Here is a 24,388-nt window from a genome sequence, read left to right as displayed (position 1 = left end):
AATACATATAGCCCCTCGAAGGGCGCATAAAAAGACGATGTAGTAACTCTTCTATCATTACTTTGCCTTTATAACAAATGAACATGTTATTGTTATATTATACACGTATATATATATATACATATATATATATTATGAGGGGGATGGGGATAATAAGATAAATAGTTGACAACACTGACCGGACAAAGCGTCTGTGTTCGAAATCGCAAATAAAGAAAAGAGAAAATAGCAGTAAGCGGGAAAACTTAACAGATTCGCCGAGCTAGATCGTTCGTACAAAGTTGAAGTAGTGAGTCGAATTTTTAAGTCGGGGTTGTATGTGAAGAGAGATCGCTTAACCTGAATTATATTATATATTTTAATCATCATTATTTTAATTATTTTTATTTAATCTTTAACTATTTAAAATTATATATTTATAAAATAATAGCTCTTGGTACACTAATACAATGGTAAAATGGCTAAGCGGGCCTTGCTGTTCATAGAATTAGATTAAAAGGGCAAAATAGAGAAGAAAAAAGAGAAAAAAATAACAAAAATTTTTTAAAAAGGAAAAGAAAATATAAAAAAAAAAATAAAACCAAGGCAAACCAAAGACCAACAATTCAAAGCATTATTATAATAATCTTACGTTAAATGAAAGAACATTGAATAACTTATAGAGTATTAGACATATACCGCGCACAATGTTAACGCCTAGAAGCAGATGAAAAAGCATCTTTTCTCAGGGTATACATTATGTAACATTTTTTTGACTATTGTGATACTATGAAACATGACTGTTGGCGATCACTTACAGGGAGGAAATGCTCAAATGTGCAAAAAATGTAGTCTTCGCCGCTCTTGCTCATCGGCACTATAACGAAAATACTCGACGGGCTCGAAATAATTTATCGATAACTTATCACTCCGAGCGTACCTCGAGTTGAAAGTTTGCGTAAATGTTTTTTGAACTCGAGTAAAATTAACATTTGAGGACCAATGTGGATGACGTATTTTTTTCAACCTGTTTCAGATATAATATTAGCCTTCGCCGACTAGACTGGAAAGTTATATTGAATTTTTGGTTAATCTTCAATAGACTACGGAATAAGGGAAATTTTTATGACAAAGAATTTTCATTATTCCTCATTAATTCAAGGATAAAAAAAATAAAAAAGAAAGTTTTTATTACGGAAAATATAAGCAAGGACATTATGACAAAGGATGTTTTGGTTACTCAAAAGAGAAAAGAAGCCTATATATTTTTTTTTTTTTTTTTTAAGCCAAAGCATTCAGAGATTTGATTTGTTCTGTGTTTTATATAACAAAATTTTTTTTTTTTATATTTAAAAGTTTGAAAAATGTTTGCATTTTTTACGGGTAAAGTAATGTCAAAATTTTGTGCCTACTTCGCTTGGAACTTGTCTTTTTCATCTTTTTTATTCACTTATACAAGAAACTGCCAATAGCGGTTAATATTTTTTCATCATAACGAATAAATACCTTTCCTCGTTTATCGTCGTCACTCTTGAACATGATCTCATTTAATATCTATGTATATTTGTAAGTGACCTATATATTTGTTTTCTTTCTGCAAGAAAAATTGCTTGATTATAATTTTGTTTCCATTTCCTTCGGTTTCAGATATTGTTTCCGAGAACTTGGTCGAAAAGAGTGGTGAAGAAAAAAATGCACATATTGCGATTTACTTTGAGAGCAACAGAAGTCACCAAATGACATTTGGTGCGAACGGTGCTGCGGGTGCAAAGTGCATGAGGGCGGAGAATAACAACAGCTGGTAAATTATAGAAGCAATTTTGCATCAAGGAAAAAAAAAATTTGCTTAAACAAAAAATCTGTTTTAAAGGATAAGACGTAATTGAAGTGGAAAAAATCAAATGTTAATTAGTAAAGGAAGACGGAAAGATTGTTGAACGGAAGAAGACAGGTTGCTCGTAAAATGTTGAATTCCTCCAAGCAGGAGCAAAATGAAAATTCTAGAAAATTGTCCACAACTGGTTTACCAGTAAAGCAATTTATCAGTGATAATTGTCAAACTATTGACATCCGTTCATTGGCGGTAAAGCATTTAGAGAATCAAACTTTGCAATCCTATCGTAATGATTATGGCCGACTTGGAAGAGGACAGGGAGGAAGAGGGTGGGGAGATATGCACAAAAAAGATTCGGAATCGGGTTTGTTACCGTTTAAGATTAGCAATAGCGCCAGCAATGGACACCGTAACAGTGTTCAAGCATCATCAAAACTAAAACATCACTCTAATGGCGATAATCCTATCAACTGTAGAATGCATTCCAATGACGATCCGCTAACGGTAGTGGTAAATAAAAATAACGAGCAATGGTTGCGGAAAGGTAACAACAACGATGTCCCCAGCCATCGGAAACTTAGTTCCTCAAGTGCCAAACAAATAATTGAAACAGCTGCCGCAACATCAGCAGCAGCAACAACAATAACAACTGTTGAAAAATATCCTACTAGTAATAAGATAGAGTCAAACAATAGCTCCGCCGCAAGTCAAGGACCTACTACTATAACGACAACTTCAACAAATACCACAACTACTAATCAGCGACCTAGCAGTGCAACGAGAAAACGCTCGCGTCGATCATCACTTACCCGCCAACAATCTGGGAATTCTCAAAAGGAGACGGGGACAGAAAGTAAGAAATCTGAACATCATTCAAATAGCGAAGAGTTACGCGTGTCACCATCACAAAATATTGGTAATACACGCCAAAGGCGGCGCAGAACGAGGCGGTCGAGTTTACAGGATGAGTCTAGACAGATATCTTCAGATTCTTCCACAGCCACTGGCACGTCGTCGCCTTCGAGTTGCAATGGTTCCTGTAGTTCGGACGATGGTGAATCGTCGACATCTTCTGGCGAGCCGAATCTGCCTTATCCTGGCTTCCCTGCGATCGCTCTGAAATACTTAACCCAGGATACCAGGCCAAGGAATTGGTGTCTAAGACTCATCACGAATCCATATCCTTTTTTAAAAACAAACATTTCTTAAGAAAGAAAAGTATCATCTTTTTTTATTTATATAAACAACAACAACAATTAATTTCACATAACAATTCACAATTGGCTCCTCTCTCTAAAACATATATATATGCATAATAAGCCCGATGATGTTTATAATCATCGATACAGTCAATTTAATTGATTTAGTCGTGCACCGGAGTAAATTTTTATTACGGTTATCCACTCATTGATCTATCAATTTGATTCTTTTTATAATTCTCAAAAATTTAGAGAGAACTTGAAATTTTGGCCACTATTCCTTAGTTTCATTTCAAAGAGAAAGTTCTTGAAAAATACATAAATATATGTATAATAAATACAATACTACGTACATACAATATCAAGTGCAGACACCTCTGCTCTCATTTAATATGAGCCAATGATGAGTAACGCAAAAGTTCGGAACAACGAATATTTGAAGATTCTTTGTTTTTCGTTCGTCAACACATTTTTGAAAAATTATTGTTTAATCAAGAATTGAAAACAGATATGATGATTGATAAGGGTTTTGATTGGCTTAACAATCTGCTTACTTTATTTATTAATTATTTATTGGTTTTAACTAAGTTTTTAATTAAAATGTCGCTCATAATCTTTAAAAATTTTGTTCAATCTTTCACCCTGGACGAAACTTGTATGATCTGACCTTCGATCCGTCTAACACCTTAACTTTGACACGCTATATTTGTGAACGATGTATTATTTTTTCTTTCTTCTTTCTCAACCAAGTGGTTGAGATTTGAATTTTGTCATTCTGTACGTCACATGCGCAAACTTTCTTGTAGATCCTCCTTGTAGATCTTATAAGAGCGCAATTTTTTGATTTTATCCAAACGTGTTCATCGATCTAACCAATTCTTTCAAGTATTTTAGCACGTTATCTATTGATTCGATTGAATTGCAAAGTATAATGGCCTTAATTGCCACCATCCCAGCTCCGATTTAAAGCTTGCAAAGCGCACTGATCTTACAATTGCATCAAAAGCGTAGCTCTCTTTGAATTTAGCAAATACTATGTCCCTTCCGTACTGCCGCAACCAGATTGGCTCTATGCTTAATCCGTTCTTCGTTACCTATCGACCAGTCTACATGTGGATCGAGAGCCCTGATTATATTCCTGAAATTTTATAAATAAATAATTCTTTTTTAAGGAGTGCCGTTGTTGTTCTCTAATCTACTTCTAAAAAAAGAACAAATCATCCTGTAATGGAAGCCTTCACTTTGATGAAGTGTAAAAGAGCTAATTGGATATTATTACTTTGTTTAGGTGAACATTGTAACACAACGGTTGTGGTTAGTAAGAGATCATGAGAATATCTTGCTCGACTTCATATTGTCACATCGGCTTTCCTTTTCTAAATAGCTCATCTATCATATCCATAAAAGTACTAAGTCAGTATCCGCGAATACAAACCTCAATACGATAGAGTTGAGTTTCGTTTTAAGTGAGTGCTCAGTCCATTAAGGTATAACATTTACCAATTTGGCATGCATCCATCAAGCTGCGGCTATCTTTTCTCTTTTTCCCCCATTCTTTACTTCTTCCTCACCGACACCATGTTACATGAATAGGAGACATCCCTTGAGTTATTGGTCATATTAAAAAAAATATATATATATACACATTAAGCCAATGGCAACAAACTGAATAAATCTGGACGCAGACTTTTTCTTGTATTTATTTTCATCAATGCATACAATGTATTTGCCCGAAAGCTGCTTTCCATGCAGAAATCTAAAAGCGTGCATATGTATGTCGATAAGCGGTTTTGCGCCTACAATTTAGATTTCATATCTAAATAATGTGTTGACAACAGCAACATCATAAACCTGTTGAATGTTGCCAAAAACCGGAATAATTATCGTTTTATTTTATGCAAATTATTCGTCACTAAGGCAAATTTTATAAATTAAGAGCCAAGCATATCGCATACACAAGCGATACACAGCTATTCATATTAATAACGAAATTCAAGTCAAAAATCCTTAACAAATTGTCTGGTCATTGAAAGGGATTTGCAGCAACTGCAACATGGTCACTGACCGGGTTAAAGCCCAAGTGCTTGATTGCCGCTGCAAGTTGTGAAATACTCAATTGAATCGAGTCCCAAGGACAGGATTAGTAAGAATTAAGACGCGCTCATTAGTAAAAATGCAGTGTGTATGCGGTTTACTTTCAAACGATTGTTCTCTGCACATACTACGTTAATGTCACAAATTTATCTGAATGTGTATGTTTGGTCGACTTTCGGTTTTTAGGGGCATCTGAAATACATTGGATAGTCAAGCCTAGATATCGTACTATATGGATGCCCTAAAAACGGAGCGAAGCGAAAAAAATATTAAAAATGTTGTGCATAATTAGCATAAATTTCTGTTAATGTAGATGACTTTCAACTAGAAAACTCATAAAAATATGCAGTGCGAACGTTTAAATCGCACTCATTCTAAAGCAGCTAAACAGATGTGTAGATTGTTGCTTAGTAAAACGATTGTGAAAAAAAAAATAAAAAATGAAAATGCGCTTATTTGTCTTAAGAGTTGTATGAAAAAGAAGAAATATTTGGAAGGCTTTTTTCTTCCCAGTATATTTGCCTACTTGACGCACTTTCCTCAAAACGAAAAAAAAAGCAATAGGTTTATGGTTCCGAAAAAGGATTTCCTCCTTCTGTCATTTTGAAAAAATAGCTGCCCGCCTTTACCACTAGCACCGCAAATACGTATGTTCTTTGTACAGAAGGGAGCATTAGATCACTTTTGGAAGTTTTGAAATAATTGCAAGACTTAAGTCGTAAAGCACAAGCTTTTAAGACTATCAGTTTTATTGAAAACTCCGCCGCACTTGAGATTTGAGCCCACGACCCTTGAATCGTTAGTCGAGATGCTTTGCCTACTCGCCCTCTCAGACAGATAGAAATATCTATCATATTTATTCTATCTAAGATATTATTATTATTTTCATTATTATTAATTTCGCCAGAGAAATAAATTCTAAGACTAAGCTCTTGAAAGCACTAGCATCTAAGGCTATCGGCTTACTATCTAATATAAATTTGGATGGCATAACTCAATTACTTCTGCGTGCAATTAACTTTACCATTAGTTATGCAAACTTGTAATCGCTTTGAATAGTATTAGGGGATTAAGAGAGAGGCCAAAGCGAGGTTTTCCGAATTGTTGCACTTTCACGAATGCACCGAAAAAGAAGTTACCACCTGAAACAAATTGTTTTCATAAACTTTCTGGCTTTTTCTCGACCTCTCCGGGAAGACTGTTTGAATCAAATGAAACTCCCCGGATAGTCAGATAGATAGATATCTAATACGCTAACAAATGTCTCTAGGGGGTGTTTATGTTTAGTTAGAATTAGAAACATTGTAATAATTCGGAAGCTTTCACTGCTTTTCCCACAAACATCCAAAGTTTGAGATGGAGTCCTTGATGTTAATTAAGAGTCCGGCTATTGGATTATATATTTCGTAGGGATTGGCCCTTTCGAAACTCTGAGCAGCAGGAAATTTTAAACTGCTCTACGCATGTTTGACCGTCCTTCTGTTCATGTTAGAAACTGTTGCAAACAGATTGATATTGAAATTATGGCACATCGGTCAAAACCTACAACATTAACAAAAAGTGGTCATTGCTCACTGCAAAAGATAGAACCTTAGTTAAGATCACCTACAGATCCCACGCTATCTATACGGAAATGAATAAAAACACCCACGCTAAACTGATAATAGAGGGTATCGAAGTTTCCTTACTTTTGCCTTTTTTTTTTTTTAAGATGAAAACAATATATTATATGAAAGGTTCGGCTTAAGCCGGACATGTGCTCGCTTGGTTTCATAGCGTTACTGTTATAAAAGTCACGCGTGTTTAAGAATGCCTATTTGGGAAAAACGCCAGGAACTTTTCCCTTAATTTATTATGTGTATACTATAACATTTTTCCACATATGTAGCCGTTATTTATATGTATGTGCATGTATTTCACAAATATTAAATGAAAACAAAAAACATATTGTTTTTATAATATTGCTATGATTTTCTCTCGCGCAGGAACCGGCGACTAAAAGAACGCCTTTACGATGTACTTGAAGGGAAAACGGAAAAAGTACCCCTTGTATCGCTACAAACGTCAAGGTGAAAATAGAGTTACAACAAAATTATGGCGACATCTATGAGCCTGCATTCCATCTTCTATTTAGTCCTGTGTCCCATCGTTTTTTTCTTTTTTTTTTCCTATTTTATTTCCTCCATCCACTTAAAACGGCAACAATATGCTCGAGGGTAATATTTTTGTGCGGCAAATATCCATTAAGCAAAAAAAAAAATACGCATTATTGTTGTGGTTATAATTGTTATTATTGCTGTGAAAGAAACATGGTTACTTGCATAATAGCGTAAATAATACTGTTAATAAACTCCAGAGAACAGCATAAATTGATCGGCTTAAGCACATTTTATTGCCAGAGGGAGAAGTTAAAATGAAATACTATATCATCATGAATGTTAAAGCGTTAAAGGCAACGACGTGGAACGTTTTGATCAAACATATAAAATATTGCGTTCGCTTTACCTAAAATATAGGATTTGCGGCTCGTGCCTGCACGAAAAATCATACTAGATTATAAATCTTAGATTATTGTTCGAGCAGTAACCACTCATTACATGCAATTGCGCGCATATATTCAGAGCTGGCCATCTCTGAAAGTCGCAAACGTAATCAATGAGTTTTTATTGTGGTCTTGAAAACCTGGATGAGCCATACATGGTTTTCATCGCACTAATATTCTTTTCTAAGATAAACTTCAGAAAGTGTAATAACGATTAATTACCTTTAGTTAATTTGTTTAATGCTCATGTTACTCTGCTCCGATTGTTATTCTAAAATGCTCGGATGCAATTTCGGGCGACCATCGTGGTTTTAAATTGTAATCAGCCACAATAATAATTAAATATCGATTTGACATTAAATAGGTCTTTAGTATCTAAAAGGATTCAATTGCACCGCACAAGCAATTATCATTTTAAACCATATCAAAACCGTAGACACGTACTCACATACAGGCTCACGCTAAAGCGCAAATTATATACACGAAACCATTAAATAGATTTACAAACATGTCTTCCCGTCGTTCTTCTCTTCACTCAAGTTCAACTAATGTAACACCATGTTTACCCAACATACGTAAATTTATTACTTTTTCATTTCATTCATACGCTCAGGCATTGGCATATGCACTTATAAATATGTATACGTGTACAACAAGCATAGTTTATTTTATGTATGTACGTAAGTATACGCTTTAGCGCGCGTGTCTGTAGATATGTATGTTAATGCGAGTATACAACAAAAAAAGTGCATTTTGGATTTATTTTTGTAAATGAACGTCTCTGTGTGTTTGTATGCGTGCAAGTTTCCATCATACATACATACATACGTACGTATGAGTTTTCAATCAATGTTAATTTTAGCAATACCAGCCGTTTGCAAATTAATAACAAATGGTTTTATGGTATATGGGTCACACAGCCATTCAGGCATGCAAGCAAACCACTGCACTACACCTCTCTGGCGGACCAGCAAACACTACCTATAGCTAACTACACTTTTTATATAAGCAAATAAATACATAGTCACGCGTATGCATGCATGTATGCCATGCACTGTTTATATATTTACTGCCCTGTCGTAGTGCTGTACTAATGAATGTTGTGAGTATAAAACGTCGTTCGATTTAAATCTGGACCTACTCATCTGAGGCGAAAGGTGTAAGGGTGCACATAAACACATTTATGTTTTTGTCTCTTTGGCTATGGCGAGGGCATAGTCATGAGGGCTAAATTTAGGCATGCTTACATGCAGAATGGACTTATATTTGCCCGCATATATATATATATATATATATATATATACATGCAGGTACATATCTTTAGGCACATATGTATATATATATATATATATAGGTATGTATATAGATAGATAGGAATATATATATATGTGTGCGTGTATGTGTTTGTGCTGAGGTTAATTTAAAGAGTGTATGCTCAATGACCATATTCAAGGTTCTTGAATTTATTAGAACAATAGGTTTTTTTAAGTATTTTTTCGAGCACATATGATGTCACGCACACACACACACACACGCATACAAACGCACATATAATTCAGCTGCTTATCAACCATAATTCATTTAGAGGCAATTGCATGTTTTTCGAACGGAAATATTTTTATTATAATTTCTAAATAAATGAATCTGCACATTTACACTGCACTGTTCATGCTTTTAACTACAGTTAGATAGATAATAGTAAGCATTATAAATTTTATAATAATTTGTATGTAAGTGTATATGGCGTTAATTGCCAATTTCATTAAGAAGACATATTTTTACATAAATATACACTTTAAGCTTTGTGAAGCGTAATTAAAGGAAATGAACTCCGAGCAATAAAATTACAATTTACATGCCTGTATATCACATATACAAAGATGCAGCCTTGGATGAATAACGCAAATATGGACAAAAATTTTAATAAAATTTCTCCAATCATTTTTTTTTTTTTGTTGTAAATAAAATTAAAGAACTTTTATAATCGATAAATAGACTACACTTCACTTGCACAATTGAAAAAGCTTGGATAATAGCTGTCGAAAAGCGGCTGAAGTAGTTATTTTCTCAAGGAGTTGCAGAAATATGGCTTATAATGCTAATCAAATTACGTTACTAGAAACTTTCTATGGACAACCCGTCTAGAGTGCTAAGTGAAGGTTTTTTTTCCTTGAAGTCAACAACTCTGGAAGTCCTGAGATTTACATAATTATAAGAAATCCGTTCAAATGTAGGTGGACCATAGAAGTAGGACTGCAGCTGAGAGCTGAAACCTGTGAAGAGACAATGGGATGGCATAGATAATCCACAATAATAGCTTTAAATTCCATATATTGGCAGGGATGGCGGATAGTCACGACTACCAAGTCGGTACTTGTGGGTTCATATCTCAACGCAGCAGATTGTACTCAGTCGATAAAGGCATAATACTTACCTATCCGGCACACCTCGAACTAAGCCGCGTTCATTCCTTACTCTTTTCTTCGTTCCTTTCTGACTAATACCATACTATACATATAAAGCAGCACACCCAAAGTGATAGGGCAAAAGAAAAAAACAAAAGACTATGAGCGTGATCCAAATAAAGGTCAGAAATGTTTTTCCCGGGCAATCCATACGCTCGTGCCGCAAGTATACTTTCTCGGTCTTCTCTTTGAAAAAAATATCCTAAAAAGCAAATCGACATGTCTGCATCATAGATAACGGTAAAGTCATACCACAGACGTTATAATCCCTTTAATGTGTTGCAAAATTCTGACAAGAAATCCCTTAAAGCCTTCTGTGAAAATTGAGCATGAACTTGTCCAATCACATGAAAGATAATATATCGAACGAACGCAAGTTATTAACTACATACAGAATGTATAACTTTAGATGCTCGTAACTGGGTATTGCAAGCGATATGCAGGGCAATTGTGCCCATCTATTGTCCTAATCGAAGTGATTGGTTCTTCTCAAAATCGTATATTAACACATTTTAATTTCCTTTCGCCAAAAACACGATTACACTTTAATGTTGTTGTAAAAGCTGCCAATATTTGTGTTAGAAAAAAAAATCCTTTTTATATATAAAAAATTTATATTTTGCAAATATTTTTACAACGTACTCAGGCAATATGTAGGCGTTCCAGTTTTGTTTTTCTTATTTAAAGTTCAGGGGGAAAAGCTGCAAAAGCGCTAATAATTGTACACAATCAGGACTTTTAAGGATATTGGCACGCGATGTACGGATATTTTTTCGTTTTGCTCGCTTTACCCATATTTATAAAATAAACAACTTAAAGCGTAGTCTTCCTTTGTACGTCCTTTGTGTTATACGAGCAAACAACACAAAAAAAGCATAAAAGTTTCTACTTCACGGCACTTTTGAAATTACACGATTATGCTACAGATATCTTTACGATTTTTATCTCCCTTCATATATTATTTTGCATAATAGAAATTGTTTCATTTAAAAAGGAATTGTGCAGAAAAGTTTTCCTTTCGTTTTTATTTGCTTTTCCAGATAGATTAAACAAATCTTCAGTAACGTTCGTCCTTGAGTCAAAACACGTCACTGTACCAAATTTTAAGAATTGCGACCTGTAGCTTGAACATGAATATACATTGACAAGCGACAGAAGGACAGACAGACAAGCAAGCTTAGATCGTGATGTAGGGTATAAAATTCCTTTTATCGTTTTCGCAACTGCGAATCTTACAAAAAGGGACAGCAGATAGCATTGCGATGGGTAAGAAATGCCAAACCGCCTTGCGAACTTAGACTGATCTAGAATTTATATAGTTTATGGGTTTTCTAACGCGTACATTTGCGGTTTATGAACGTTACGAAAAATCAAGTATAATCAACTTTTTCAAAAAAAAAAAAAAACACTTAAAGTTTTAAAACAAAACAGAAAGGCGTAAATATTTCTGTAGATGGCAGACGAAATCGAAGAATACTGACACACTATTAAACTGAAAGCAGCCATAAGCTAAAAAAGCACTTTGTCACATAAACGAACGAAGAGCAATAAAACTGACAGGAGGAAAAATTTAAACTGACACTCATTGTGTGCGATATGAAAAGATCCAGTCTTAAATTTTAAAATAAGTACATCGAAGATAGTTTTTTTACCCGATAGAATTCATACAAAACAGAGAAAATTTCCGCGATACAACACTGCCGGCGGGGATAGTACGCTGCAATGAAGCTATAAGTTGCATTGACTTTCTAAAATTAAACCTTTTGATGATAAATATCGATTTGCTGATAATAGACACTGTTTTCATAAAGACATGGCGAATGAAACAATATTATATGGATTTTTTTTCCTTTTTGAGGGTTTAGTTCCCGGCATATGAGACCTCACGTGGTTATACCCTACACCACTTGTGGTAAAAGGTATATTGAGTTATGCGTATGTAACACTTAGAAGGGCTTACGATAGACCCACCTTCTATTATACCGTTCGATTTGTAATCATTGCCTAAATCGATCTAAGCCTGTCCGCCAGTCCCTCTGTTGTTTGTCCATGTACTTTTGTGCTTAATTTGCAGGTCGCAATTTTTCGTATACTTTAAAGACATTTTGTACACAGATGTATTTTTTAAATACCCTCGCATATAAGGAATCTCATGGAACGTAAACCTTTATACGCCAAAAATGGCTAATTGCTAATTTTTTCGTGATAAAAATTCTCTTATGATAGTAATTAAAGAAAAAAAACTAAGTGTGCCTAATTTGAACCACATGAGTCTATTTATTGTTCCACTCCATATAAGATATCTCTCGATATCATACGAATTCATAATAACAATACGGGCTTTCATGAAAATGAAAAATTATGGGTTTGCATAAAAATAATATATACTGTTTGTATATTATTACCAAAACGAGCAAATAACTGTACTAGGCAAGGTGCTACACGTTATGTAATGGTCCGCGTCACTCGACAATAATGTTCTTACCCGTTTTTATTTGAAGAATTGTTTGAATGGCAAGTACGACGCAATCATTCCAATCATTTCCGACCTAAACAATTGAATAAGCCAGCGCGATTTAACTAGAAAAGACTCTGTCTTTTGAATGCAGTAGCATTAACTGCTTTATTATATTTCAACGCAAACGAGTACGTCCGACATAAACCGACATAAAAAGTAATATCTGGTTGGCTTTGACCGATTTTTGACACGTCCATACAGCTATTTTTTAACCTCATCCATAAAATATACGTAGTAGCTTTTATCGTTCGACATGCTGTAATATACAAGTAAAAAAAAAAAACAATTTTTTCAGGCACTCTTAATTTTTAACTTACGCTAGGCGGGTCCTGTGATCCGATTTATCTTAAAGTGGTTTATATCTCCCTTTTTGAGCAACAAAAAACTGCTATTTGTTCTTCATTATTTATTATTATGGATTTACCAAGCGAATGCACTTCTTTTTTTTTTGCAATTCATGTCGAGTATACTCGACGTATATAGTTAGAAGGTTAAATTGTTAATATCTGCCAGTGTTTGCCTAACACATACAAATGTTTCGCATAATATTTACATGATTAGAAGGCGTAAAGAAAATTAAGGGTTGGAAGTCCTTTTGGGCCCGATTAAGCCAATACGATTCGTGCATTTGTTGCATCAATTTTTATTTCTGCTTTGTGCACAGAGCTAAGACGAATAAATTACCTATCCACGATACGCGAATAATGAAACCGAACGTCTAAGGTTGAATTTCAAAAGTGTGTTCAATACTTCGCCAAAAATTTTGCAAAATATTTACTCATTAGAAAATATATATTTGTTATGAGTATAATTTACATACACAATAAAGGAGCGAGAAATTTAAAATTTTAGATGCTGGAAAATCTTTAAAAATTATATTTTTTAAATATTCCTAAAGAAAAATTAACATTTTATTAAGTATTTGAATAGCAAAACAATTCAAGTCCATTACATTCATAGGTTATTAAGTAAAGAAATTTAAAAATAAAACAAAACTCATGAAGCATCCATTCATCTTCTAAAAGGATATCCGCTTGTACACAATAGACGATTAAACGAAAGCAAACTAGATATGCGGATATACACACAAGTCGAAATTCTAATAACATCCAAGGCATCGTGAAAACAATCATGTTAATGGAGGTCTCTTATAATCCAATTTCATTAATTCTCTCTTCTTGTTCTGTCATTAATGTTTTTCCTGTAACGAGTCGAAGTAACTAGCGCACATCGTCTACGTCTATTAATTCTCTCTTCGATGATTACGGTAATATAAATTTTATATAAAAAAAAATTACTGAATTGAATAGGTGAAAATAATATGCGAGATTGTGAATAGCCCCAGTACATATATTTTGTATCAGAAACATGAAAAACCACTTTACACCATTAAAGTTTGCAATTTGATTATAGAACAGACAAGGCAATAGGATAAGAGATGTCCTCCTTTGTTCTTGTTACTGTCCTTTCGGCTATATTACGTATATCAAGAATGTACTGTTATTGTTTTTATTATTATTATTATTGTTGTTGTTCTATTTTTTTTGTTTCGTTTTTTTTTTTGTTTGCTATTGCGATCCTTTCCATCTTCTACCTACGGTGTAACTTACAGTTAGTAATTTTTGTTATTGTGTATTTGTCTTTGTGCACATGTGTGTTTTCATTAACTACATTTTGATAACTATTGATTTTCCCATCAATACATGGTTTGAACGTATCTCGATACTGGTGATATTACTCAACTGCATTACGCTGGGCATGTATCAACCGTGTGTGGACGACGCTTGTCTGGAATATCGTTGCAAAATTTTACAGGTAAGTCAATAAATAATGCGTCAAGAATATATAAAAAGAAATTAAACAAAGGATTATTGTGTAGAATTTTCATCCAACTTTTTTCTTCATCTATTAGAACATACTACAGGGGATGCAATGTGTTAGTGAATTACTTGTCACGCATATAATATAATATATTCTTGAGTAGGTATATCAATTCGTTGATATCTGAAGGGTTCGTTTTTTGTTTTCCACTGAGATTATGATTACCTCCTAAAAGAGTTCATTATTTGATAAAAGTTCATATCAAACTTCAAACTTTCGCGCTTTTGCTTCTGTTAAAAAACTCTTCATTATGATATTTACATCTGGTTTCTGTGTATGTATTTTATCCTAAGCATATAATATTATATTTGAAATTATGTTATAATGCAGAAGGTAACAGCATTTTTGTATATAATATGAACAGTAATGATATAATTTACTACGGTCTTGTTATTGGATGAGAGCCCTACGAGCTTACGTTTAGCTAACATATTACGTAACGTGTCTGTGATTAGAAACATATTTATACCCTGCGTCAGTTATGACGAAATTGACCAAAAACAAAAAAATGTCATCGACCGCACATCGCTTTTAAAGTTAATTATATTTTCATTTGATCGTACGTACACACAATCTTTGGTCAAATTATTAGACGCTATGCTTTGTTCTTTGTGCTAGCTTCAAACCCCTTTAAACTTGGTGACATTTCTTGCTTGGAAAACCTTAATAAGGCCCTTAAGTAAAACTTTTTGACTACACCCACAATTCCAAGTGGCGCTCATTTACCAAACGGAAAAGCGATTGAAATATGTCTATTTTTGTTTATATTTTCCTAGCAATTTGTTTACATTCCCAAGGTAAAATTAATTTCTTCTAAGATTACATACAAGCAAAAAACGTCGCCTATAATCTCGAAAAGTACACGCAATTATAGAAAATCTATAGTCTGTCTAATAAATTGCCTATTATTACCTATAGATATAACAAAGTGATAAAAAAAATGTGCCCGTTTGATGTTTTCGATAGAGGGAGAAGTAACGTAAACCATTCATGCGTATTCGATCGTATATGTTAAGTTTTCACCTATAAAATATGTGCACTAAAAGCGCTGATTTTAACGTTCTTCGAATTGGGCTTAACGGGAGTGATATGGAAAGAACTGAAATAAATAAGGCGCGTTTTTAAGGAAAAAGTTTTGACATCCTAATTACGATTTCGAAATATTTGACGAACGGATAGACATCTATTAACAAATTTTGTCATGGTGATGAAAGAAGTAATAAAGATCTTTTAAAATGTCATCGCGCACGTTTTTAAGTCCAATTTTGTTAACTTACCGCAGTAGGGATCAAATCTGATTCTCACGACTGACACTGCCACTCATTCTAGACTATAGACCACTATACTATACGGTAGCAATCTAGAGCCGACAAATTACTGTCTATGTTCTTTAAAAGAAGGATAAGAAGAACCAAGCAGGCATCGTATCGTTGTATTTTAAAACAAATTTGAGCTTTGCAGTTCATGTTGTTACGATTTTTAAACAATTGCTCCGTTAAATGATGACATCAAAATAATATGTTCAATACGATGAGTTTTGAGCCCACTACAGTGAAATTTTGCTCGACTTTTACATGATCTTTGGTTTGATTTGATGGATACAATGATTATGTTATTTGCATATTGTATCGCTCCGCATATGTAATGGGAAGAAAGAGATTTGTTTGTTTGCACATTCTTTTTATAGCCCCACCAATGTAAGGTGGGGCTATAATCATTTTATTGTTTTCCAAAAGGAAGCTTCAGAGACCCTATAGAGTATATATATATTTTTAATCAGTACAAAATTCTGTGTTGATGTAGCCATGTCCATCCGTCTGTGTGTCTGTGTGATGTGTTTTGTCGGCACTCTCGTGGTCACAAAAATGAAGGTATCGGGTTCAAATAGTAGATTTAGCCGTTTAATCACCTTGCTCATATCCCAATAAACCGAAATGACTCGGAATCCAGAGTCCAGAGAAGTTTATCGCAGCATGTTTTAAGTTATCGCGGCTCAACGTCGAGGGATATTCGACGAACAGCTTTAACACAGGTAGATTATCAGCGTCAACGACAATTTTAAATTTATCTTTACGTGCATGGTACGTAATGCGAAGGGCACCACCTATGATTAAGACGACTGTTTCCTGACGCATTTACGTGGCATATACAGGTGGCAGGTCGTAAGGCTTAGAGCTGCCTGTGTATATAAGCGACGACAACCGTCACGTTCCACTTCTAAATGTAACAGTGAAATTCCGTAAGGAATTCAACGAAAATCATTTTTCCTTTTTTTCTTAATCAATTTTTATTAGATTATTAATTTATTCAAATTGGAATCTTTCAATATCTCGAAACCGAAAGAATCTAAAATAAATTATTGCAGTTCCAAAATGTAATTTATTTGCTTATGTTAAATTTTTTTTTTTGTTATTATTTTAACGAGTTTCAGTCAAGCTTAGCCATAAAACAATTTGATATTCTTCTCTGTGTGTGTTGTTTTTTTATTTTTAATTTTTTTTTTCACGATTCGCCATCCATGGCGCTTACGAACTAAAAAATACTCCCCCAACACGCTTCTTCTATCCCTCCTCTGCGCGGGACCGCCGTTAGGTATTACTTCGCGGAGGCTGGTTGCAATTATTACGCATCGTAAGGCGGGACCTTAGTGGAGGCCCTCATCGATATCCACTGCCTTTTCTCTCCGTCCGTTGTGTCTCCAGTCGTCGTAACTACACGAGGGTATTGCTAGCGAACGCGTCTAGGGTGTTCCAAGCTGCTGCACTGCCGATCATTAGGTTCGTAATCGCGTTAGATGGCACTTGAGGCCGGCCGTTCTCAAATCTTCAGCAGTAGTACATTACGTGCTCTGCGGCTTCTTCCGCATCCGGCGAAAATCGGGCAGTTACTCAAGCTCTCGTGCCTGAATCTGTGTAGATACTTCCGAAAGCAGCTATGTCCAGTCAGGAGCTGGGTGTGGTAATAATTTACATCGTCGCAGCGTCTTTCAACCCATCGTCTTATGTTAGGGATAGGAACGAACCTCCTTTGGTCGTTTTTTTCCACTTCGACTGCTTTATCTCCAACGAGGGCATCCGTTCCTCACTTCTTATAACGTGTGAGGAGAGCACGCTGCCGTGACGCCGTTTATAGATGCGGCTCATCTCGTCGGCCAGAATTTCCACTGGCAGAGTGCTTGCTAACCCCAACGCTGCCTCTTCCGACACGGTACGGAATGCGCAAATCTACCTCAGGGCGTTAAGACGATATATCGCCGCCAATTTTCGGGGTGCTGTCTTAATAGTCAGTATACCCACCCATACTAGACTCGCACTAAGGTCACCACAGTGGCTACGGCCTTCCTGCTTCTTTCTTAGCCGTTTTAAGCCCACCCGTTGCCAGTGCCGTCTGGATGCCTGCCGCTTTCTTCGCCACTTAATCAATATGACGCCTGAAATTGAGGCGGTGGTCAATTATGACCAGATATTTGCGCGGTGACTGATTGCATTATGTGATCCTCGATACTTATTCTGCACATCTCTGGGTTTTGCCGGCTACTTACAAGCACAACTTCAGTTTTGTGTCCAGAAAGCTCTAGGCCAACCTTGTTTAGCCACGCTTGGGTAGCCATGATTTGCCTCGATAGCTTTCGCTTCTATGTCCGCAATTTGCTTTGAACCACCACCATCGCTTCGTCGTCGGGGAATACAATACTTCTTGTGCTGGTGGATTGCTGCAACCGCAAGACGTCGTTATACATGATATTCCACAAGAGTGCACCAACAACTGACCCTTGTGGGTCGCGTGCTGATATTTTGTAAATTTTATACCGCTGTCGCTTTCATACACGAACGTACGGTTCTACAGTTAGCTCGCAATCCGCCAATTTAAGGCGTTTTTAAGGTCTAGTGTAATCAAGGCACAGTATTTGTTGGCACCACCTTTCCATCTGTCCCCGGCTATGGCGCCGGATGCCAGCCTCACTAGGTGTTTTATGGCATCTATTGTCGAATGCGTTTTTCTGAAGCCATACTGATTACTGAGTAGGGCATCATATTCTTCGGCTACTAATAGAAGACGCTCGTATATTACTGCCTCTAGCAGTTTGTCCATCGTATTCAGGAGACAGATAGGCATGTATGACGACGGATCGGTCGATGGCTTTTACGGATCAGGAGCAGCTTCTGCATCTTCCATTTTTCTGAGAAAACTCCCCCTCGGAGACACTGTTCTAGAAGCTGGGCAAATATCTTTGGTCCTACCTTAATCATCGCTTTCAGAGCTATATGAGGAATTCCGTCTGAACCTGTGGCCTTTTTGTCGGCAATTCTTTTGCTGGCCTCATGCAAGTCTCCCGTAGTAACAACCGGGGGTGGCTCTTCCTTCCTTCCAAGAAAATCCAGCGCCACGTATGGTGGCCTTTCTGGGAAGAGTGTTGCTACAATTTTGCTCAGCATGGCAGGGCACGTAACTTGTGGCAGGCCGTGCCTTTTAAGTTTCTTGAGAACCCCTTTGTACGCAGTTCCCCCTGGGTTGGCGTCTGCCACTTTGCGGAGAGCCTCGAAACAGTTTCTCTTGCTGCGCCTAATGGCTTTCTTCAGATCTCCGCGTAGACACTTGTAGGCGCGTACCCGATTGTCAAAGTCTAGCTTTCTCTTAGTTCACTGGATCAGTCTTCCGGCTTTAAAGCACTCCTCTCTAAACGAACTTATTTGCGCGTTCCACCAGTAGCACGGGGCGCCTTTTTACTCACCCTCCTCCTTTGCATTGACGCTTCGCATGCTTTGATTATAGCGGTATACACTTCGTGTACGAGCTGCTCCGATGTGTCGTCGCTTATTGCACGGAAGGAGAAAGTCAGCTTGAAGATTTCTTCGTCGAACGATGTATCATTCCACTTCGGACCTCTCAGACCTCTATTTCCGGGCCTCGACCTGTATAAAGATGGCTTGGTGGTCGCTGCCCGCGTTGCCTTCACTATGCATCCACGCACACTTTGGCACCAGGCTATCGCTGAAGAACGTAATGTCGATCATTGATTCCTGAACGTATATTCTCGACTGTCCTTCATTAACATCAGTGGTAGCATTGCAAACGCTTCCAAAAGGGCAGTGGTGGTCCTAGTGCCCAAATCCACCGCCCAAGCGTTGAAGCCTCCCGTGATTATGACGAATGGCTTGTTGCGGGCATCCGCCACTAGTTCATCCAACATATTTAGGAACTCTCCCTGCGTCCAGCTCAAGTATGCATAGCAACTGTAGTAACATGTATCCCCAATTCTCGAACTCGCGTAGCCGTTATGCTGGGCACCTTCATGCAGGAGTGCAGATTCTGGTTACCAGATTGCTGCTTTCCTTCCTGCATCGGCAATCCATCCTCCACGACTCATACTTCTGAACGGTTCGCTGACCAGCACCAGGTCTACCTTTTTCTCTATGATTGAGATTAATTTGCATTATTCTCATTTGCGTCTTCTAGCAGCTAAAGCACGTTTGAATAACGGGCAGATGCTGCTCCCCGCTACATATTTAGCATCCGCATTTGGTGTGCCTCTTTTGCGATGCGCCCATCTTCTCCACATCGTCGGCAGACCTTTGATCAGGCGCATGTTCCTTTACATTGCTTAGCAATGTGCCCGAATTCTAGGCAGCGGTAACACTTCACCAATGTTCTGTGCTCTCTTAGTCGGCACACCACCAGACTACTCTTAGTTTGCTACCAGCTTGTTGGCTTCTTCTTGCGGCAAGCTGATTATTGCCGTTTGCGTGCCGCCGTAGGCCTTTCTCAGGCTAACTACCTCTGCATTTGCTAGCCCATATTGGATCTTTATGGCTTCGCAAATATCCTCCTTTGGAATAATTTCATCTATGTCACTGCACTCGACTGTACCGCATTACTTCAGGCTCCTAACCGCCGCCTGGTCACCTAGTAGAGAGTTCAATGCTTTCTTCAGCTCTTCCGTTTCTTCTCCGTTTTTATTCAGTTGTAGCAGTAGGCCTTTCTGAGTTTTTCTGATTTTGTGGACCACTTCGCCTAACTGTTCCAACTTGGGCTCTCCTTTAACCTTAAGTGACATTTCTGCTTAGGAGAGTTTGCCGGTCTCATCTAGAACGATGGCGTCCGGCTTTGCTCTACGGACTTGCAGTGTGCGGTGCTTCTTCCTCCTGGCCGTCACTTGTTGCTGTTCCTCTCCGTTAGCCCGTACAGTTTGGCCGGTGGGCTTCTGCAAGGCCACCTTAGACGTGCTGGTCACGTTACGACGCTTGGCAATTGGTGCGCCTATATCACAGCGCTGCATTCTCTTCAAGGACGGCGTTTACTCGTCCTGTCACCGAAGATTCGCAGGGTTATGCGGCCTTTTCAGCCGCCCCTCCTCATCTGCCGCTTATGGCCGAAGACTGCTTATTGCTCATTCTCAGCTAGCCTACAGATATACCCTTGGATACATGCAAGCCTATCACAACCCGCAAGCCTGTGATTCTCACAGTAGTCTGAGCTTAGCCTTGCGTCTGTCTGTCTGTCTGTATATGTGTGTGTGTGTGTGTACGTATGTGGAATGCACGGAAGAGAATAAATAATAAAATAACATCATGCCTTTTTTTTCTTAGTTATTTACAGGTACTTGCATACATGCATACATTAATGAAATAATTAATATTTTAATTAAAGATATTATATTATATAAATCATTAAATTAATGAATTTATAAATATTTTAATTAAAAATATTACGTTTTTATATATATTGCTATCAACGTCGCTTTTACTAAGATACAGTCCGTATTAGTGGATCGTGGATATTTTGATCAAGAGAAATATACTTCAAAGTTCTTTTATTTTACTACTTTGTCTTTCACAACAGTAGGAATACTTATTTACAATTTATTTTGGCCGTACTCTCAACTTCTACGTTCTTGCCAGACTAACTCTACTTTTCACAAATATTCTATTTATATACAATTTTACAAGCATCTTACCATACCTAAATTTGTGAGTCCTGACTGCTTGGGTGCGGCCCTTCGGGGAGTACTCGTGGTGGTTGTGGTTGGCGAGTTCCTAGCTAAAATGGAACAATTGAGTGCAGCTAGGCCTCGCCATTCACCAGAGTGGGGTTTATTGTTCCATACACAATAAACTGTTCTGGACTCTGGTGCTGTTTAGGCCCCTGCTCTGTGGGGATTGTCTAACTCGCCAGGGGGCGTAGTACGCTTAAAAGTGGTTTGGGCCACCGTGGGGTTAAGCCTTACAGGCAGGAACCCACGTTAAACCCTTGCCACAAATTCTATACCTAAATTTATGGTTTTATTTCTAATCCCAGCCTGCTTTTCCTACAATCATTTTCATCGGCCTGCACCTGCATGACGCGCCTGCGAATGTGCACTTAGCTTTTACCTGTCTGCTTTTCCGCTAATCGTTTTCATCGGCCTGCAGCTGCATGAGGCGCCTGCGAATGCTCACTTGATTTTTCCTTCCTTAGGGAATTTATTATTACGAAAATTATTTAGCTGACATTAACTGAATTTAGGATTTTCGTAACAATATATTCATAAAATTGTAAAGTATACATGATATTGTACCTTAAAAAACTCACAAAAGCATTAAGTCGGCCCGAGTAGATGTACTATAAAATCATTCATGTCAAGCAGCAGCCGTTCATAACCCGAAAAAACTTTCGTTTCTTCAGATATAAAATTTTTGCTGATCCAGTCTCAACTGGAAATAACTATCATTCACTCTATATATTTCTTTAGTTAGAAATCGTAAACTAGCATATGTTTATATCTTCTTCGAAATTCCTATTTACTTTAACAATCGTTTAACTGTGTGCTTGGATTGTAGTTTGAGGGTCAAATGTTGCATCATAGATATGTTTTCCCATTAGTTCAATTTACGCTTAATATACAAAATTTTAAAGAGGCTCATAATTATACCCGCCACTGTAAGAGCGGAGTATACTGATTTCGTGTTTTTCCATAATGTATGTAACCCTCAAAAGGAAGCTTCGGAGACACTACAAGGTATAAATATACTTGATCAAGGTGAAATTCTGAGTTTTTTCGCCATGTCTGTTCGTCTGTGTGTCTGTATCGTAAAGTTTGATAGAAACATTGGAAGTTTCTGCACGCAGGTTGGTATTTAAACTGGGCCAAATTGATGAGAGCAGAAGCCCGCATTGCGTAGGAGCGTAAACTGAGCGGAACTGTTTCTTTTCAACAAACATTTTTGGATTTTTGCTCTAACATAAATAACAAACCCTGGCAGAGGCTTCAGTGATAAGCATGGTAAAAAAATTGAATCAATAATGGAGCTGATTGATAGTCGAAATCCTAAAAATATAATTGTGTATGTGTGTTATTCAGATTTCTCCTCTTTTCATGATGCTGATACACTAGATATAAAAGCGAAGACGGGGGACAAGAAAAGAAGAACATGCTTAAAAATATAAATATGTTCACCAGAAATTCTGCATAATTTTTAAATTGTATACGTAGATCCAGCTGGAAGTGCACTCTGAATCTATTCACAATAGTAATAATAAAAATAATATGTAGACTAATACACGCACTAATTTAGGCAGACACGTTAAACAATGTCAAGCAGAGCGTTGAGCAAATTGCCAAATATATTTTCTTAATATAAAGAGTGGCAAACTGAGTTTGTTTGATGAGATTTTTTTTTTTGCTAAAATAAAAGCAAATTTACACAAGCTTATCTTTACACGTTGCATAGAGGCAAGCCTGTTTATATTACGAATGCTAATTATAACAAGCAAATCCCTGTCGGCGTTGACTACAATTAAGGTAGTAAAATATGAGCGGTATGCATATGAATATGTACGCATTTATTAGTTTCTCTTTACTATGTACATATCATAAAACATGAAACGTTAGCAAAGGTTCTCAGATAATTTTTACGTTAGATTTCAATAAAGTGTAACACGAAAAATGGTCAACAGGAAAAACAACAGGAACAAGAGAGATAATAAATTTTATTTAGTGTTCACTTTAGAGAGGAAATTTATGCAACAGAAATGGTCTATACGTGTGGCAGTATCTCTCTCTCCGTGTTTTTTTTTTTTTTTGTTTTGCTCTGTGAGCTGGAGGTAGAAAATCTTCGAAAGATACTGCTGGGTCTTAGTGGCAGCATGCACGATTCGCCATCCCTGGCGCATACGTACTAAAAACTACCCCCCACACACACTTCGTCTACCACTCTCCCCCGCGGGACCACCGTTAGGTATTACTTCGCGGGGGCTGGTTGTCGCTAGCACGCTCCTGATGGTGGGACCTCAGTGGAATGCACTATCGGCTTCCACTCCCTCTGCTCTCCACCCGTTGTCTCTCCAATCGTCGCAACTCCACGAGCGTATTGCTGGCGAATGAGTCTACGGCGTTCCAGGCTGCTGCACTGCCAACCATTGCGCTTGTTATCTCGTTAGGTGGCAATTGAGGCCGCCCATTCTCGAACCTGCTGCAGTTGGACATTACGTGTTCTGCGTCCTCCTCTATATCCTCGCATACCGGGCAGTTAGGCGAACTGTCGTGCCCGAATCTGTGTAGGTATTTCCGGAAACAGCCATGGCCAGTCAGAAGCTGGGTTAAGTAATAGTTTACTTCTCCATGCCGTCTGTCGACCCAACGTCTTATGTTAGGGATAAGAACGAACGTCCACCTACCTTTGGTCGTTCTTTCCCACCTCGATTGCCAAATCCTTAGCGAGACCATCCGTTCCTCGCCTCTTATAGCTAGCGAGGAGAGATCGTTGCCGCGACGCCGTTAGTAGATGCGGCTCATCTCATCGGCCAGAATGTCGATTGGCAGAGTGCCAGCTAGCACTAGCGCTGCCTCTTCCGACACGGTACGGAATGCGCAAATCTGCCTCAGGGCGCTAAGGCGAT

General features: G+C 37.3%; 1 protein-coding gene across 9 annotated transcripts in view; it reads left to right on the top strand.

The window, feature by feature from the left end:
• LOC119637842 (voltage-dependent T-type calcium channel subunit alpha-1H) overlaps window positions 1-24,388 on the top strand; it is a 139,918-nt gene that overhangs the window by 63,851 nt on the left and 51,679 nt on the right. For 8 of the 9 annotated variants that reach the window (XM_038034287.1, XM_038034234.1, XM_038034277.1 and 5 more), the window contains exons 3-4: window positions 1,627-2,991; window positions 14,335-14,446. In XM_038034287.1, the coding sequence (XP_037890215.1) occupies window positions 1,943-2,991; window positions 14,335-14,446 (1,161 nt within the window). In that variant the 5' untranslated portion in view covers window positions 1,627-1,942. The remainder of the gene's footprint in view (window positions 1-1,626; window positions 2,992-14,334; window positions 14,447-24,388) is intronic. The other variant, XM_038034214.1, reaches the window with a different exon arrangement.

The sequence above is a fragment of the Glossina fuscipes genome, unplaced genomic scaffold (genome assembly GCF_014805625.2).
Source record: "Glossina fuscipes isolate IAEA_lab_2018 unplaced genomic scaffold, Yale_Gfus_2 0, whole genome shotgun sequence".
NCBI lineage: Eukaryota > Metazoa > Arthropoda > Insecta > Diptera > Glossinidae > Glossina > Glossina fuscipes.
Note: the sequence above shows the minus strand (reverse complement) of the source record. Positions and strands in the feature narration are given on the sequence as shown.